The sequence below is a fragment of the Ostrea edulis genome, chromosome 1, assembly GCF_947568905.1.
Source record: "Ostrea edulis chromosome 1, xbOstEdul1.1, whole genome shotgun sequence".
Taxonomy (NCBI): Eukaryota; Metazoa; Mollusca; class Bivalvia; order Ostreida; family Ostreidae; genus Ostrea; species Ostrea edulis.
The window spans coordinates 15,294,965-15,312,415 of record NC_079164.1 but is presented as its reverse complement, the minus strand read 5'-3'; the positions used below and the strand labels follow the sequence as shown (position 1 = coordinate 15,312,415).

The window sequence follows — 17,451 nt, the reverse complement described above, 5'->3', positions numbered from 1 at the left end:
AGTGTTGTGAGCGTGGCTAATTCAGTGTTGTGAGCGTGGCAAATAGTGTTGTGAGTGTGGCTAATAGTGTTGTGAGTGTGGCTAATTCAGTGTAATGAGCGTGGCTAATAGTGTTGTGAGTGTGGCTAATTCAGTGTAGTGAGCATGGCTAATAGTGTTGTGTGGCTCATAGTGTTGTGAGCATGGCTAATAGTGTTGTGAGCGTGGCTAATAGTGTTGTGAGCATGGCTAATAGTGTTGTGAGCGTGGCTAATTCAGTATTGTGAGCGTGGCTAATAGTGTTGTGTGGCTAATAGTGTTGTGAGCGTGGCTAATAGTGTTGTGAGTGTGGCTAATAGTGTTGTGAGTGTGGCAAATAGTGTTGTGAGCGTTGCTAATAGTGTTGTGAGCGTGGCTAATTCAGTATTGTGAGCGTGGCTAATAGTGTTGTGAGCGTGGCTAATAGTGTTGTGAGCGTGACTAATAGTGTTGTGAGTGTGGCTAATAGTGTTGTGAGTGTGGCTAATTCAGTGTTGTGAGTGTGGTTAATGGCTGATGCAGCTGTTGTGTCTGGCTGCTATAAACATGGTTGTTGTGACTGTTTGTAATGAGACTGTCATGAGCATTACTAATGCAGTTGTTGTTAGTGTAGATAAATCTCAATTGAAATTGAAGAATGATGAGTGAAATACTCTGAAAAGAGGATATATTTAGTGGAAGTGAATGACACAGGACAAAAGATTGTGTAGTTGTTCATGTCAAAAAAGTTCTATACAGAAAAAGAGAGACCAGAGTGACAGTTCAGCAAGTTGAAATCTTCATTTTAAATTCATGGAAGAACCACTAGTGGTTCTGGCTGCTATGATTCTTTGTTGAATTTTGAGGACTGTATTTTTGTAAACAGCTCTTGTTCTATTTGTAGGTGTATGTGGGTTTCCAAGTCCAGCTGGATTTGACAGGCATTTTCATGCACGGTAAAATCCCTACACTGAAGATTTCCCTAATCCAGATCTTCAGAGCTCACTTGTGGCAAAAAATCCATGAAAGTGTCGTCATGGATCTCTGTCAGGTAAGACACTAAGATGTAGGCTCATGAGTATTTCTCAGTCTTCATTAGATATATTTAAGTGATGTGGCTTGATTTATAAATCGTCTGTGTATAGTCATTAATTTTGTATTTTGGGATGTAACAGGAAAATAGGATCAGGTGAAAAAAGTGATTTACATGTATATTTGGCTGTGTTTGATTAGTGTTTGTCTGTCTGTAGGTGTTTGACCAGGAACTGGATGCCCTGGAAATCGAGACTGTGCAGAAGGAAACAATTCATCCCCGTAAATCATACAAAATGAACAGTTCCTGTGCCGACATTCTGCTGTTTGCTGCGTACAAATGGAATGTGTCCAAACCCTCTCTGCTGGCCGACTCCAAGTAAGTACAATTCCTGAACTCTGTAAGTTTGTGACATACTGCCCTGATAATTACACATGTTAAATATGTTTGTTTCTTTACTAGGGACGTGATGGACAACACTACCACACAGAAGTACTGGATTGATATACAGTTGAGGTGGGGTGACTACGACTCGCATGACATTGAGCGTTACGCCCGTGCCAAGTTTCTCGATTACACCACAGACAACATGAGTATCTATCCCTCTCCAACAGGGCTGCTGATTGGCATTGACCTCGCTTACAACTTGCACAGGTAATTATCATCCTTCATGACAGTGTAGTGACCTCACTTACAACTTACACAGGTAATTTATCATCCTTCATGACAGTGTAGGAGGGTCTATAGTGACAATAACCCTTATGACAGTGGTTATTGAACCACATTATGTATGCTTTCTTCATTGGGTTTCACTCTATGTTAATCAGAAGATGGGATACATATCCACTCGCAACAGAGTAAGGGGACCTCGTTATAACATGATGGTACATGCTTTGTTTCATTTCATTGGTTAGGATAACTGGTTGTATTATTGTATTTCAGTGGCTATGGTAACTGGTTCCCAGGATGCAAGCCTCTGATCCAGCAGGCCATGGCAAAGATCATGAAAGCCAACCCTGCTTTGTACGTCCTGAGGGAGAGAATTCGTAAAGGTCTCCAGCTTTACTCCTCCGAACCCACAGAACCCTACTTGTCCTCTCAGAATTATGGCGAGCTCTTCTCCAATCAGATCATTTGGTTCGTGGATGACACAAATGTTTACAGGGTCACTATTCACAAGGTATGATTTAAGAATTCAATTTCATTTTAAAGTTTTGGAATAACCAATTGAAGGGCTATTTAGTGGGTGTCTTGAGATCAAGTCCATTGGTTTTACATTTGTTTCAGTGTACAGTACCAACAAACCTGCATTTAACATGTTTGAAGAAGTCCCATGGGACTTAGTAGAACTCTGTCTTGTTTCATATTGTTTCAGTTTTTCTTCATTTCACATTGTGTCGAGTTTTATTGTTATTCTGTGAACACTGACAGTTGACTTTTGTGTTCCAGACATTTGAAGGGAATTTGACCACGAAGCCCATTAATGGTGCCATCTTTATCTTCAACCCCAGAACTGGACAGCTGTTTCTGAAAATTATCCACACCTCTGTGTGGGCAGGGCAGAAACGTTTAGGACAGGTAAATATTGGTCCTACAGAAATTTATAGAATTTTACACACCATAGTTACCAAGTTTAGATATCATGGTTACTGTGTGTGTCCATTTAGTTCTGTTTCTAGATGATGTTGTCTTTTGGTTTAGATACCTTATATTCCATCTTGTTTTGTCTTTTATAGCTTGCCAAGTGGAAGACAGCAGAAGAAGTGGCAGCCCTGATTCGGTCCCTGCCAGTGGAGGAGCAGCCCAAGCAGATCATTGTCACCAGGAAGGGCATGTTGGACCCACTTGAGGTCCATTTACTGGATTTCCCAAACATTGTCATCAAGGGCAGTGAACTCCAGCTCCCGTTCCAGGCCTGTCTCAAGGTAAGGGAGACAACTAGGGACGGGTAAAGCCACAATGGGCACAACTAGAGAACCTTCTCTCTAAGTAATTCAGTAGGACTGAATAGAAATGTTAACCATTCAGCAAGGGACATAACCCTGTAAAGAATAGTCATATGGGTATTCTGTGTTCTAATAAATGTTGCAATATGCTAGAGACAGGATATTGGACACCAATGCTTGTTATCTTCACAAGCCTAGTGAATGATGTGCTTACTCCCCTTTGTTAGATATGCAATGTTGTCCCATTTTATAGGCATTAGAATTAAGGCACCTTGGCTTTTCAGAACAATCAGTCATAGTGTGTCTTTCACACTTGCCTGTTGCTGATTATGTATAGTAATGGTGGCGCCCATACTTAGCTGCCTCTTGCCTACATACTGTATACTGGGAAATATTTGCCCCTATTTTATTTTCGCCCTTGTTGTCAGTGGGTGAATTTAAGACAGGGCGAAATTGTTTTTTCTTTAATTTCTCTTTTAACACAACTGTGTCTGGGTGAATTCAAAACAAAGTGAAACCGCCAGCAAGTCGAAAATAACACAGGGCAAAAATAACCCTGTGTACAGTACACATCACACAAACTTGATTCATTGAAAACAGTGATGCACATTTTTATCACAATGTTAAAAGATATAGACACAGACAGACAGCTGGTTATTATTCATTTGGTATGCCAAAATCAGACATTCGATTTGTCTTACCATCTTCCTTCATTCCCCCCTGCCCTGTGAAGTTAAACTGCCATTGTCAATATGTAGTAAGTATTTCTCTACTGAAAGACCATCAGGAGACACGCTACTAGTTATTTTTTAAAATCTGAATTTGCTCTGTTATTTCCTTTACTTTAAATTCATCTATTTTCTTTCCATGTGTTTATTGCAACCATTTGTTCTTATTGGTCGATAATTATACTTGTAACAAACTCTTTAAGTCCAGAAAGGGTAGTTGGGGTGGAGGTGGAGGAATGAGAAAATAGAACTAAATCTGCTAAGAGAGAGAAGAGAGGAAGTTAACTGGACTAAATATTTAGCATAAGACAGTGCTCTGCAGTATGAAGAGATGTCCAAGGGATTTCAATGGGAAGGGAAAGTAACTAATGGGAAGGGAAAGTGACTAATGGGAAGTGAAAGTAATTAATGAGAAGGGAAAGTAACTAATGGGAAGGTTTTGTGACTAATGGGAAGTGAAAGTGACTAATGGGAAGGGAAAGTGACTAATGGAAAGGGAACATGACTAATGGGAAGGGAAAGTGACTAATGGGAAGGGAACGTGACTAATGGGAAGGGAAAGTAACTAATGGGGAAAGTGAAACAAGAGTCAATGAATGGTGTTATATTTGTCACTTTACATTGATAGGTGGAGAAGTTTGGAGATTTGATCCTGAAAGCAACAGAACCCCAGATGGTCTTGTTTAATCTGTACGATGATTGGCTGAAGACAATTTCATCTTATACTGTAAGTTAAATCTGTATAATGATTGGCTGAAGACTATTTCATCTTATACTGTAAGTTTAATATGTATAATGATTGGCTGAAGACTATTTCATCTTATAGTGTAAGTTTAATCTATATAATGATTGGCTGAAGACAATTTCATCTTACACTGCAAGTTGACTTTGATGATTGGTTAACTATATCAATTGTCATTTCTTTGTACTGTAATGGAATTCAGATAAGTTTTGAATATTTTTTTGATATTTCATTATTTTTACAGGCATTCTCTCGTTTGATTCTGATCTTGAGAGCTTTGCACGTGAACAACGACAGGACTAAAGTTGTCCTGAAGCCTGACAAAACGACAATCACAGAGGCACATCACATCTGGCCTAGTTTGTCTGATGAGGAGTGGATGAAAATTGAGAACCAGCTCAAGGATCTCATCATGGCTGACTACGGCAAGAAAAACAAGTATGTCTGAAGGGAGTAAATAGGTCTTGTGGATAAGAATCCTCGAATGTTTCGAGTTTTATCTGGATTAGTAGGAGTGAGAAGAAAAAAGCAGGAATTGCTGCATAAAGTTCATATATATGTATATTTGGTGTAGATGTTGAAAAATTGAAAAAAAAATTAACTGTTACATAGGAATATTTTCTATTGTATACACATCTTTAAAAGGTCAGTATAAATATTTGTTGTTTAAAGTTTGTATTTGATACATTTTCAGTGTGAATGTAGCATCGCTGACTCAATCTGAGATCAGGGACATCATTCTGGGTATGGAAATCTCGGCTCCATCGGCTCAGCGAGTTCAGATTGCAGAGATTGAGAAGCAGACCAAGGAACAGTCACAGCTCACAGCAACAACGACACGAACGGTCAACAAGCATGGAGACGAGATCATCACATCCACCACCAGTAATTACGAGACATCAACGTTCGCATCCAAAACGGAATGGCGAGTTCGAGCCATATCTGCGACAAACCTTCATCTGAGAACCAACCATATTTATGTGTCATCAGACGACATTAAGGAGACGGGATACACATACATCTTGCCCAAAAACGTACTGAAGAAGTTCATCATAATCTCTGATCTCAGAGCACAGGTCAGTGGCCACACTCAAAATGATGATGAATGCACATTTGTTTATCATTATTGCTTTGCACCTTTTTAATCTCAAGGTTTGACAACTACACTACAGCCTTTTTGCTTTCTATAGTATGTAACCATTGCAAAATGTTGTTTGACACTGGATAAGGTGTGTGTTATTTCTGTTATAGATTGCTGGTTACCTGTACGGAGTTAGCCCCCCTGACAACCCTCAGGTGAAAGAGATCAGATGTATTGTGTTGCCCCCTCAGTGGGGAACGCATCAGACCGTCCACCTTCCTCACATCTTGCCAGGGCACGAATATCTGAAGGTAGGTCCATTCTGAAACAGCCCACAGGGCACAAATATCTGAAGGTAGGTCCATTCTGAAACGGCCCACAGGGCACGAATATCTGAAGGTATGTCAACTCTGAAACAACCCACAGGGCTCTTGTACAGACACTTAAAACTCAAATTCTAAAGGGAATTCACCTTTGATTGTACACCAACTTCAGATTTAGGTAGTTTTTGTTCAAGTTTTGGCTTCTCAAACATGAAAAAGGTTTGTGCACAGAAACTTTTGACTGGTCTTTGTTGAAGATGGTAGAATGCAGGTTACATGCTTAGTGGAAATACATATACCCTGGATGTAGTGAACAGAATGCTCAATAATGTGCTGGATGGCAAATCTATCAAATTTATATGTTGGATATCTACCAAATGATAAATGTATGAATATTAAAATACACTTGAAAGCCAGGATTTTGTAACATGTTAAAAAATTACCACTCATTTCCACTTCATATAGAGGAGCCTAGACAAGAGCCTACTTAGCAACTAGCCTAGATGTGGCCCTACTTGTCAACTCGCATAAATATATCCTTGCATATGTACTAGCTTAGATTCGGTCCTACAAATTTATTGGGATAGACGGTCATATATAACAACTGGCCTAGATACTGCCCATTATAACATCTAGTCTAGACATAGCCTATCTCACACATGGACTAGCCTAGACACGGCCTGTTTTACACATGGACTAGTCTAGACACAGCATGTCTTGCACATGGACTAGCCTAGACATGGCTTTACACATGGACTAGCCTAGACACAGCCTTACACATGGACTAGCCTAGACACGGCCTTACACATGGACTAGCCTAGACACAGCATGTCTTGCACACAGACTAGCCTAGACACGGCCTTGCACATGGACTAACTAATACACAGCCTTACACATGGACTAGCCTAGACACAGCATGTCTTACACATGGACTAGCCTAGACACGGCCCTGATAGCCATTAAGAGCAGGAGTGCAGCCCATGTGCATTTTTGTATTGCTTTGCAATTATAGGAAATGGAACCCCTTGGCTGGATCCACACACAGCCCAATGAGCTGCCACAACTGTCACCACAGGACATCACCACTCACGCCAAAGTCATGGCAGACAATCCATCTTGGGATGGCGAGAAAACCGTCATCATTACTTGCAGGTAATGTTTGTGAGGGATTGCTGATCAAAAGTTAAAAAGTTTGCACTGTAATACATGTAGGTCATATACTACATATTTGGCAACCAAATATACACGTAGATACTTTTTCTAAAGGGCATTAACTTATGAATTTCTGTTTCACTCTCTGCTTCAGTTTTACCCCAGGGTCCTGTTCCTTGACCGCTTACAAATTGACACCTACTGGCTGTGAGTGGGGTCGACAGAACACAGATACTGGAAACAACCCCAAGGGTTACCTACCCTCTCACTATGAGCGCGTGCAGATGTTGTTGTCTGACCGTTTCCTGGGATTCTTCATGACCCCATCCGAAGGCTCGTGGAACTACAACTTCATGGGTAAGAAAAACCAATATAGTTAAAATGTCTAAACTGACACCTATTTAATTAATTTCCTTGAGAATTGTAACCTAATTTTTATTTTTCCATGTACTACACACTGCGATTTTTCTTCTAAAGCATGTCAGACTTTTTATTATACATCTGTATATTATTTATTGTTTGAGATTGTCAGTCACATTAAGGAGGAATAACATTTCACAATGATTCAAAAGAAAGATCTTGGATGTAATGCATACATAAACCATAAAAAAAATGAATATACTCTTTGTCCTTTCAAAAAAATATACTTAGCCAGTTAAGTTAGCTCAGTGGAATCATGCTTAGACTGAGTGCTGAATCATAATCTCTTTCTGATTATCCCAATAATTTGTAGGCGTGCGACACGACCCCAACATGAAGTACGAACTGCAGCTGGCAAATCCTAAAGAGTTTTATCATGAGGTTCACCGACCGTCCCATTTCCTGAACTTCAGCTCCATGGATGAGGCTGAACTCCCAGGTACTGACCAGGAGGATTTGTACACCTGAACCATCGCAGGGGGTCTGATGTCATCATCGCAGGGGGTCTGAAGTCATCAGCCCACTGCAGAGATTATTCTGTGCAAGTGGTGGTGTGTGTAACTCTTTAAATCATCCTCATCAGCAAGTTTTATCTACAGAAGCCAATTTGACAGTCTGAGGCCAACAAATTGTGATCATCTGAATGAGTTACTGACTTCTGTTCTTTTAAAGGACATATACAGAATTTCCTGTTCTTGTTTTTACTGTACAGAGAACTTGATTTCAAACTGCTTCGTAAGCATGCATTCATTTGTGTCCATTAACTTGGGTTTATTTATGTATTGTAAATAGTAAGTGTGCTTATCATTCATACAAAGTAAAGAGACCATTGTCATTTGGTAAAAATGTATATAATTTTGTATTCTGGGTCTTAAAAAACGATTAAAATATTTTCAGTATGCATATGTATCTATAATACTTCAGTTTGGAAGAATTTTACACATGATTAAAATAGATGTTACAAACTGCACTTGTTCTTTTGAATAAGAACACTTTAGCTGTAACTGACGGTAAATTGAAAAATAAAAGATAGAATATATATAACTTTACTGGAGTATATATAATCAGAGTGAATCTGAAGCAGTATACCCCATCAAATCCGCAGAAAATGTCTATTCATGAATCATTGTCATCTTGTCAGTAATTCCTGCTCGTAATCTCTAATGTTCGTTGATCTCGTTGGTTACCAGTTTGGAGAAAAACGAAAGCGAGGCACTGAACATGTGTCAGATTTGTAAACAATTTAACATACCAATTTTATTGAATATTCATTTGGGTGACACATTTCCGTCATTATTACTTTCCTTCTTGTCATTCATGAAACGATTTTTAAAAATTTTTTAAAACAAACGAAACGTGTAGTTACATCAGTTTCCATCTTTGTATATGACTTCGGTCTCGGCAACCAGATTATATTCAGCAATCATCATTACCATGTCCGTGTGTATAATGCAATGCCGGTTTATACGAAACGCCCATTGTAGGTATGCTCTCAAACTATTTCCTTGTTTATTTTGCTAAATTTTTCTTCATATCTAGAATTGATTGGTTGAATATTGTTTTACGTCCCTCTCGAGAATATTTCCCTCATATGGAGACGTCACCACTGCAGATCTTGGAGATTATATTAGTTATACCGATAGTTGTTATTTGGTGCATAATTGGATAGTTGAAAAAACACCGTCAGTTACATTTTTAAGGAGGAGTACTAAATCGGAGAAATTTGATGTGGAGGATGTGTTGAACAATATTTTGAAACTGAAAACTTTCAAATTTACTTGATTAAGTAAAAAAAAAATGCAGTTTTAGTTGAAAGTAATCTGAACAAAATTTAAAACCCCTGCTGGACTTGAACCTATGATCTACTGACCAGCAGTCCACAAAACCCTCAGAGCTACTTAGCGAGGCAATTAAATCTAAATGGAGTAGACAAATACTTAGCTAGGCAATTAAATCTAAATGGAGTAGCCAAATACTTGGCGAGGCAATTAAATCTAAATGGAGTAGACAAATACTTAGCGAGGCAATTAAATCTAAATGGAGTAGACAAATAATGCTGATATTTTTATTTCCATACATGTTTAAAAAGGAAGTTGGCAGCTATGATGATGTATGGGAAAACTGCCAGATTAGATCATATGAACAAAGTATCAGTTTTAGTACCAAATGGAGATTTATCACGACAAACTCAACCGTTGGACTTGTGCAATGTAAATTCACTCGCTATTTCTAGTATGCATAATTTTATTTAAAAGTTGAGAAACAACAACAGGACGAGTCCGCTTACTGCCGCAGCACCTGCTTGGAGGGGTGGGGTGTTGTTGGATGTGCCAGTTCCATTGTCCGAGATCGCGAAATCTGACGTGGGGAACAGGTCTCCGATGCCACCGATGTCTGATTTCTCCACTGTGGTGGTGGTAGTGACAGGGAGGTGGGATAAGCACTCAGAGCGAACTCTGCTGAACGTGGAGAGGTTGTCTATGATCTGGGGTCCCTCGGTGACGCTGCAGTACTTCACCACAGACAAAATACAGTCGTGAGCCGTCACGGAGGCCCTGCAACATAACACGAGATCATTTAAACTAACACAGTCCTGTAACATAACATGAGATCATTTAATCCAACACTGAGCCCTGCAACATAACGAGATCATTTAATCCAACACTGAGCCCTGCAATATAACACGAGATCATTTAAACTAACACAGTCCTGTAACATAACATGAGATCATTTAATCCAACACTGAGCCCTGCAACATAACGAAATCATTTAATCCAACACTGAGCCCTGCAACATAACGAGATAATTTAATCCAACACTGAGTCCTGCAACATAACACGGGATCATTTAATCTAACACTGAGTCCTGCAATATAACACAAGATCATTTAATCTAACACTGAGTCCTGCAATATAACACAAGATCATTTAATCTAACACTGAGTCCTGCAACATAACACGGGATCATTTAAACTAACACTGAGCTCTGAAAGATCACAAGGTTTTGATTGAATTTGAGGAATTTGTGAACTAGTATAATAGGATAGTCAATCCTTGTATAGTGTATACACGGGTTTGCTCAGAAGTGTTAAAACTCTGTGTGAAAGATAACATGGGATCACCCTGGAGCTCTGGGAGGTAACTCCAGATCAGACGAAAGGTTTAACTAACTCACCGGCAGTAGGCCTCTCTCATGTCCGAGAAATTCACGCTTTTGAGGATGTCTTTCACCTTGACCTCACAGCCGTACTTGTTGACCTCTGACATTGCAGAAGAAACGCACTTGTTTGTAGTCACTGTAACAGATATCGGATTATTAATAGTATTTATAGGGTGAATATCCCATCCTACCCCTGATGAAATGTGGACCGCGGGGAGACGGGAGTAGTGCACCTTTATCACGTCGTCCATTGCATAAACAAACGTCAATTTTACGTAGTTTGTTTTCAGAAAGCTAAATTCACAACTATACAGTAACGTAAATAATAACCCGGGGGAGGGGGGGGGGGGGGTAACGTATGATAAAAAGAATCTCCCATGATTTGTGGTTTGATATGATTTATATCCAACTCGTTCTGTGTTCGGGGATAGAAAACGCACAACTCGTTGGATATAGGACTAAAGTCATCAACCCACAAACCATGGGAGATCCTATATTTATGATGGTCAAAATCAGATTGTTTGGATAAACAACAGTTAAAAGTTGGGGACAATGATACAATTGTAAAAAGTACGTAGTAAATCATTGATGAATATTTAAAAATACAGAAGTTCGGTGTAAGCGTAGAAAACCCAGTGGGCCCCGACGAGATACCCTCCGTTACCTTGTTGGGCCACACAATCCTGGGGATACACCACGTTGTTGAAGTCAACTACTTGACTGGCGGGGCCTGCGCTGAGGTTGGCGGACAAGCACGACCTGTATCTTTCGCTGTACCTGTGAATGGTTGGTTCGTCAGTGTATGGAGTATCTTGACATAGCAACATGCCAGCTTTAACGAGGCAGTACACATTCCATATTGTATGAGACACAGTAAAGAAGATAACATGTCCAGCAAATACATGTATTATATGTAAAGCATTGAGATAAAATATTTCTGAAATTGTGCATAGTATGACCTTGAAAAATTGCTATACTGTTTCTAATGATGTGTTGTCCATTTTATAAACTTTTAAGTACATGTAATTCAAACGCGAAACTTTAAAATTCAATACTCTCTATATGTTAAAAACGAGACTCCTTATTTCGCGATATATAATATGTTGTGTAATGTTCTTGTATTCGGTATTGTTTAGACAAGATCGGTACATATTTATTAGTGTTTGGGAGAGTTCAATAGAAAAGTCATGTGATACCTGTTTACTGGTCTAGAAATGGGATTCTCTACAAGTTTGTTTCGGTATAACTACACTGCAGATTTTGTGAAAATAAGCACTCTGAGGGATTACCTTGGATATCACATTACTGGGGACCGGGCTGGACACGGTCCTATTTCGACAGGCTATAAACAGCCTCATTCTCATGTGCGAATTCAGCTCAGTGTCGAACAAACAACGAACACTGTCTTTGTGAACTTTGATTACTATAAGTTAATGTTGTTTTAATTAGTATATTTTTCTTTAAATGATTGTTTTTAAAACAAAATGCTAAATCTCTGACTTGTGTGATGGATTTCTGGTGACAGTAGATTTATTCTGACCCATTACAATGATGCGCATATACCATAATTTTAATCAGTTTAAGAATGGCGGACGAAATTGTTGGAAAGTCATAGAACATATAATTTTTGGTGCTCTTTAAATTTTGACTTACATTTATCATTGACAAGGGTCGGAGAGGGTTGCATTTTGTGACGGATGGGTGTTTAAAAAAAACTAATAACTCCGCAAGATTCTACCGTTTCTGTTTCATCTAAAACATTGTGTACATTTAAACCCCAGGTATGTTTTCAACATACAAGTAGTAAGGACTTGGGAACTAATTCGGATTTTGTAAATTCATAAATTCAATACGGATATACTTCGGAATCCCAAACAGAACACCGATTCTTTAAAAAAAAAAATCTTCATTACTTATGCCGAAATTTTGTATAAACATTATATCTTGGCCATTGATATATATATTAATATATATATTAAGGTAACTCCATACTTGCATTTTTATCTGATAGAAGTATAGAAAGTGTATTTATTTCAATTTATTACACTTAAAACTAGTAAAGTATCAAATAAAATATATAGGTCATCACACTTTTTAAGATGCGAGACATACATAAACAGAATCATATATCAAAGTCAGAAAATTGCAATTTTTCTTCAACAGTATCTTATAAACATTTCACAAAAATTGGTTATTATGATATAATAGTATTCATAATAGTTTCATGAAACTTTCTTTACAAAAATATACAAAATGTTACTGAAAAATAAAGGAAACCTCTCGCATAATGGATTTCATAAGGAATTCAATGAAAACAGAGTTATTGCCCTTGGAATTAATATTTTGAGACATATATCATTGATTTTTCATAGATAACATAAACTTTTGAAATATTTCATGTTTAACAAGATTTTTTATAATAACTATCGGAAAAGACTCCAACAAAATTTATGTTTCTGTTATGCATAAATGTAAATATATCATTGATTTTGCAAAATCTTAGGGTACTTTATGTACAAAGAAGCCAAGTTTACAAACACTATGACGCCTCTGTTTCTTTTTGTTTTTATAATTCCACTGCTATGTAGAAATCAAAATAAGAGGCCCGTGTGCCATGTCGCTCATCTGGATCACCATGACCCTGTTTAAATTGTTCAACTGTTGTAATGATATGTCAAAGATCACGGTATGAAATGAAAGGTCCTGTCATAAGCAATATATATATATATATATATACACACACACACACACACACACAAAACATGAAAGCTTTACCTTAAATAGTTCTGGAAGTATTGCTTAGGATAGATTTTCTTGAAAATAGGTCAAACTTCAAAGTCATGGTCACAAGGTTATGAAACTTAACTTTGATCCATAAAAAATGTCTTGTCACACGGAATGTGCATATGAAATATGAGAGCCCTATCAGAAGTTATAAGCAAGGTTAAATATTTGGACAGACAGAACAAAACAATACCCCCCCCCCCCCCGGCTATGGTCACCTGACTTACCAGCAGTTGTTAGCGCCAGATGACACGTCGATCGCCTGGGTCAGCTTCCCTGACATACAATTCCATATCGCTTCCCCGACCATGTCCGCAAGTTCAGGGCTGGAATTACCTTCTCTGATAGAAAAATAACAAGTTTATAAACAGAGAGACAAGTAGCAATATACTGGAAAACTTTAAAGCATGTTTATTCTTATCCGCATGTCTGTCTGTCCTTAACTTTAATCTTTGACCTGTAGAAGGTTAAGACTTCATTTGGGCGGATCCATTGATGGGGGAGGGGGGGGGGCTGCAGAATACCTACCCTGACCAAAAAATCCTGGATATACCCATGTAATTTAATATGAAATTGCAAAAATTATTTTGATAGAACTCTCTTTGAATGTCTTTAGCCACAATAACATATTTTCCAGAACTTTGCCACGTCAGTGCCATTTGGGGGCAAACTGCAATGTACACATGTGCGGGGTTCAGACACAAGTTTGGTGCCTGCATGTGAATTAATACGCACGCACGCACACGCACATACACAACTGGGTTATATAATCCACGTTGAATACTGTATCTCAGATCAATGCCACCAATAACACCAGGTAAGATATGTTTAGTTGTATATTTACCAATATGGTAAGAATTTGATTTAGTTCCTCGTTCTTTTCGGGGGGGGGGGCGCTATCCGGTAAATGCTACCTCCCCCCGGGCAAAAAAAAATCTGGATCCGCCCCTGCGTCAAATACTGACTGATTCAAAGTCATGTGATACAAGTAATTTCAACAGTCAATTATCAAGGTCAAAAACTTGAGCACTCAGAAACAGCGTTTCTCAGTCACACCCCTTGTCGTGAATGAAGACTTAATTATTGGTCCAATTTAATTAAAGTATGCAGATTCTGAGCACTCTTTTAAACCGTCGCCCACTTCTTGGAGGCCACTGTCTTCTGAAAAATTCTAAATCTGTCTTCTGAACAATTCTGAATCAGCACTTGTCTGTACTTACGTAGAACGAGCCGAACGGTTTTCACCTAAGCAGAGGCAGCATACTGAAAGATGAGCATTTTTCAATTGAGCACAGTTGTTCACAATGAAATAAGATTTTACCTTTTTCATTTTATCTTCTTTGACGGTTTACTTTAATATCTATACTTCAAAAGGTCAACCACCGTAAATTGCAGATATATAACGATTTTTCATGAATATCTTTAAAAACCATTGAACCAATGTCCTCTCTATCCATTACAACTTAGAATTTTGCTTTGCGCCAATAAAACACCTGAGTCGCGTTTCTTAACATTTAACGTAGTTCCGCCCTCCTGTGACGTCATAAGATTTCGCAAAGTCAATGAATTAACAAGATTTATGCATGACAGGAACATAACTTTCGTTGGAGTCTTTTTCAATAGTTATTGTAAAAAAAAATCTTGTTAACCATGAAATATTTCAAAAGTCTAAGTTATATATGATTAATCAATCATGTTTGAAAATATTGAATCCAAGGGCAATAACTCTGTTTTCGTTAAATTATTTACCAAGTTCCTTTAATTTTCACAAACATTTTGTATATTTTTAAAAGAAACAGTATCATGAAATTGTTATGAATACTATTATATCGTTTCAACCAGTTTTCGTGAAATTTTGATAATGCTGTTTATGGAAAATTGCAATTTTCTGACGTTGATACAGGTATATGTGTGCTAATTGATAAAAAACAAAAACAAAAAAAACATTAATACCGCAACATACTTATTTTATCAATTTTATTTGTTACTAAAATATATTATTTGAAGAATCAACAACCAAATATAAGATTGAACCTATAATTCTAGAGGGGTGGAATTACCATAAGGCAATGACATCAGCGAGAATTTCATTTCACAAGAACTGGTAGTTTGGTTTGCTATGTGAACAAGGCTCTGTTATAAATCTGCCATCTCACTAAAATCTTCAACCGCTTTCGATTTTCTCTTTGCATATCGACTTGACAAATTATATTAAATTAGACTTGACACCCGATTAGATAAAAGAAAATAAAAAAATGTAAGCGACATCCCTCATGCATTCCTTTATAAATCTTCGATCATCTCGTGTTTAACCGCATCCTGTGTCACGGGGTTGTGATGTGCACACTGCATTAAGACGTATGTACACATTGAATTAACAACTGTACCATCGTGACTCTCTAGTAGAAGACTTTTAAATGTATTTTCCTTTATGACTGTAGACCCCTACTGTGGTCCCGATGGTAGTCGTTTTAACAGACTTGAATCCATACTACATATGGATGCTGCCATATTAGTTTGATAAAATGTACTTTTGTGGAAAGACTTGTAGATGTATATACTTTTCGTATAAATTTATTATAATCCTAGGTAAAACTTCAAACCTCTATTGTGACTTCGGGTCAAGGGTTGAAGATGATTATCAGAGGGTGCATTTAGAGTAAATACAATGGTACCATCACCGATTTGCCAATGGTAACACTTTGAATAGTTGGTACCATTGGAAACCTAAACATTTGACGTCCTCGTGACCCTAACATTTGATCCATTTAAAAATGAACATGTAACCTTAGAACTATAGAGGAGAGGAGATTTGTTTGGCGCCAAATTAACAGAAACACAGATAATTGAATATATCTTTTATTATATGAAGATATTATCGATTCATTTCATGCACAAGATAATCTAAAGATCTCTTCAAATAATTTATTTCTTCAGTTCTGAATTATTTCGCACATTAATTGAATTGTTGAAAACATTAACAATTTTGCTGAATAGATGTGCACAATGATTGAATTGTTGCTCTTTTCATATGAATCAATGATATCAACAATTTGATCAAGAGAGCAATCATTCAATTAATGCGCGTATCAATGCAATTATCTACTAGTGACTGTATATATATACGTGCATCAATTAATGCGCGCAATAATAGAACTATTGCTCTCCTCGATTGAATAAATTGCATGTACATCATTAATTCAATTGATGGGCGCAATAAATTCTTTTACAGAGTGCAGCTATTTGATAAGATATATCTTCAATGCAACAACCAACATTGGAATTAATGGTCTCTTTACTTGAATTGTTAATTTTTGCGAACAATAATTCCACCACAATTTAATTGATAACAGCAACAATCGAATCGATGCGCGCATCAGTTGAATTATTGCGCGCACTGTGATTGAATTAATGATATCTTCAAATAATCAATGATATCTTCAGTTATTTGAGTTTATGTTAATCTGGTGTCAACGGGGCTACGCTATTTAGGAGTGTAAACTTTTTCACAAGTATTTCCAACAGAAGAGGGCCTCCGTGGCCTATAGTGGTTAGAGCATCGCACTCAAAATCACACGGCCTCTCACCTCTGTCGGTGCGAGCGGGATTCGAACTCGCGCCGGTGAGTGAGAAAGTTTCCCAGTTTACTTTCGGAAGGTCGGTGGTCTCTTCCCAGGTACATTGTATCTGGGTTATCTCTTCCACCAATAAAAACTGGGCGCCACCAAATAACTGAAAAATTGTTAAGTGTGGCGGAAAACAGCAAAACAATGAATCAATCCAACAGAAAACTGCGTTCGCCGAGGAACCGATGTTTCAGAAACGCATCGTGTTCGTAAATGTCGTTTTATTTCATTTGAATTGTATGTTATTTTAGATACATATCCTGTGTTCAATTTAAACCTTATACATTGTTTTGATCTCTAGTAATAGCTTTGATTTCTTGTGACAAGGAAGACGGGTATTCTGACATGAAAATATTTTACGTGAATCCTGTGCACATCTCGGGATATATTTTTGGAACATCTCTCTAGTTTTAAACTGATCTCAAATTGTGAATATAATTTTGAAGAGTATATGACAATA

General features: G+C 37.7%; 2 protein-coding genes across 2 annotated transcripts in view; one reads left to right on the top strand and one right to left on the bottom strand.

The window, feature by feature from the left end:
- LOC125660401 (pre-mRNA-processing-splicing factor 8) overlaps positions 1–8,388 on the top strand; it is a 33,359-nt gene extending 24,971 nt beyond the window's left edge. The window contains exons 31-43 of the mRNA XM_056152791.1: positions 902–1,048; positions 1,248–1,408; positions 1,493–1,684; positions 1,973–2,210; positions 2,480–2,608; positions 2,767–2,955; positions 4,333–4,431; positions 4,691–4,884; positions 5,141–5,522; positions 5,698–5,838; positions 6,863–7,002; positions 7,157–7,359; positions 7,736–8,388. Coding sequence (XP_056008766.1) covers positions 902–1,048; positions 1,248–1,408; positions 1,493–1,684; positions 1,973–2,210; positions 2,480–2,608; positions 2,767–2,955; positions 4,333–4,431; positions 4,691–4,884; positions 5,141–5,522; positions 5,698–5,838; positions 6,863–7,002; positions 7,157–7,359; positions 7,736–7,890 — 2,370 coding nt within the window. The 3' untranslated portion in view covers positions 7,891–8,388. The remainder of the gene's footprint in view (positions 1–901; positions 1,049–1,247; positions 1,409–1,492; positions 1,685–1,972; positions 2,211–2,479; positions 2,609–2,766; positions 2,956–4,332; positions 4,432–4,690; positions 4,885–5,140; positions 5,523–5,697; positions 5,839–6,862; positions 7,003–7,156; positions 7,360–7,735) is intronic.
- Positions 8,389–9,649: 1,261 nt separating this feature from the next.
- On the bottom strand, positions 9,650–11,408 carry LOC125661830 (uncharacterized). The gene is made up of 3 exons (XM_048893981.2): positions 11,246–11,408; positions 10,597–10,717; positions 9,650–9,977 (listed from the first exon to the last, which is right to left on the bottom strand). The coding sequence occupies exons 1-3, from the start codon at positions 11,406–11,408 to the stop codon at positions 9,671–9,673; spliced, it is 591 nt and encodes a 196-aa protein (XP_048749938.1). The 3' UTR covers positions 9,650–9,670.
- Positions 11,409–17,451: the final 6,043 nt, after the last annotated feature.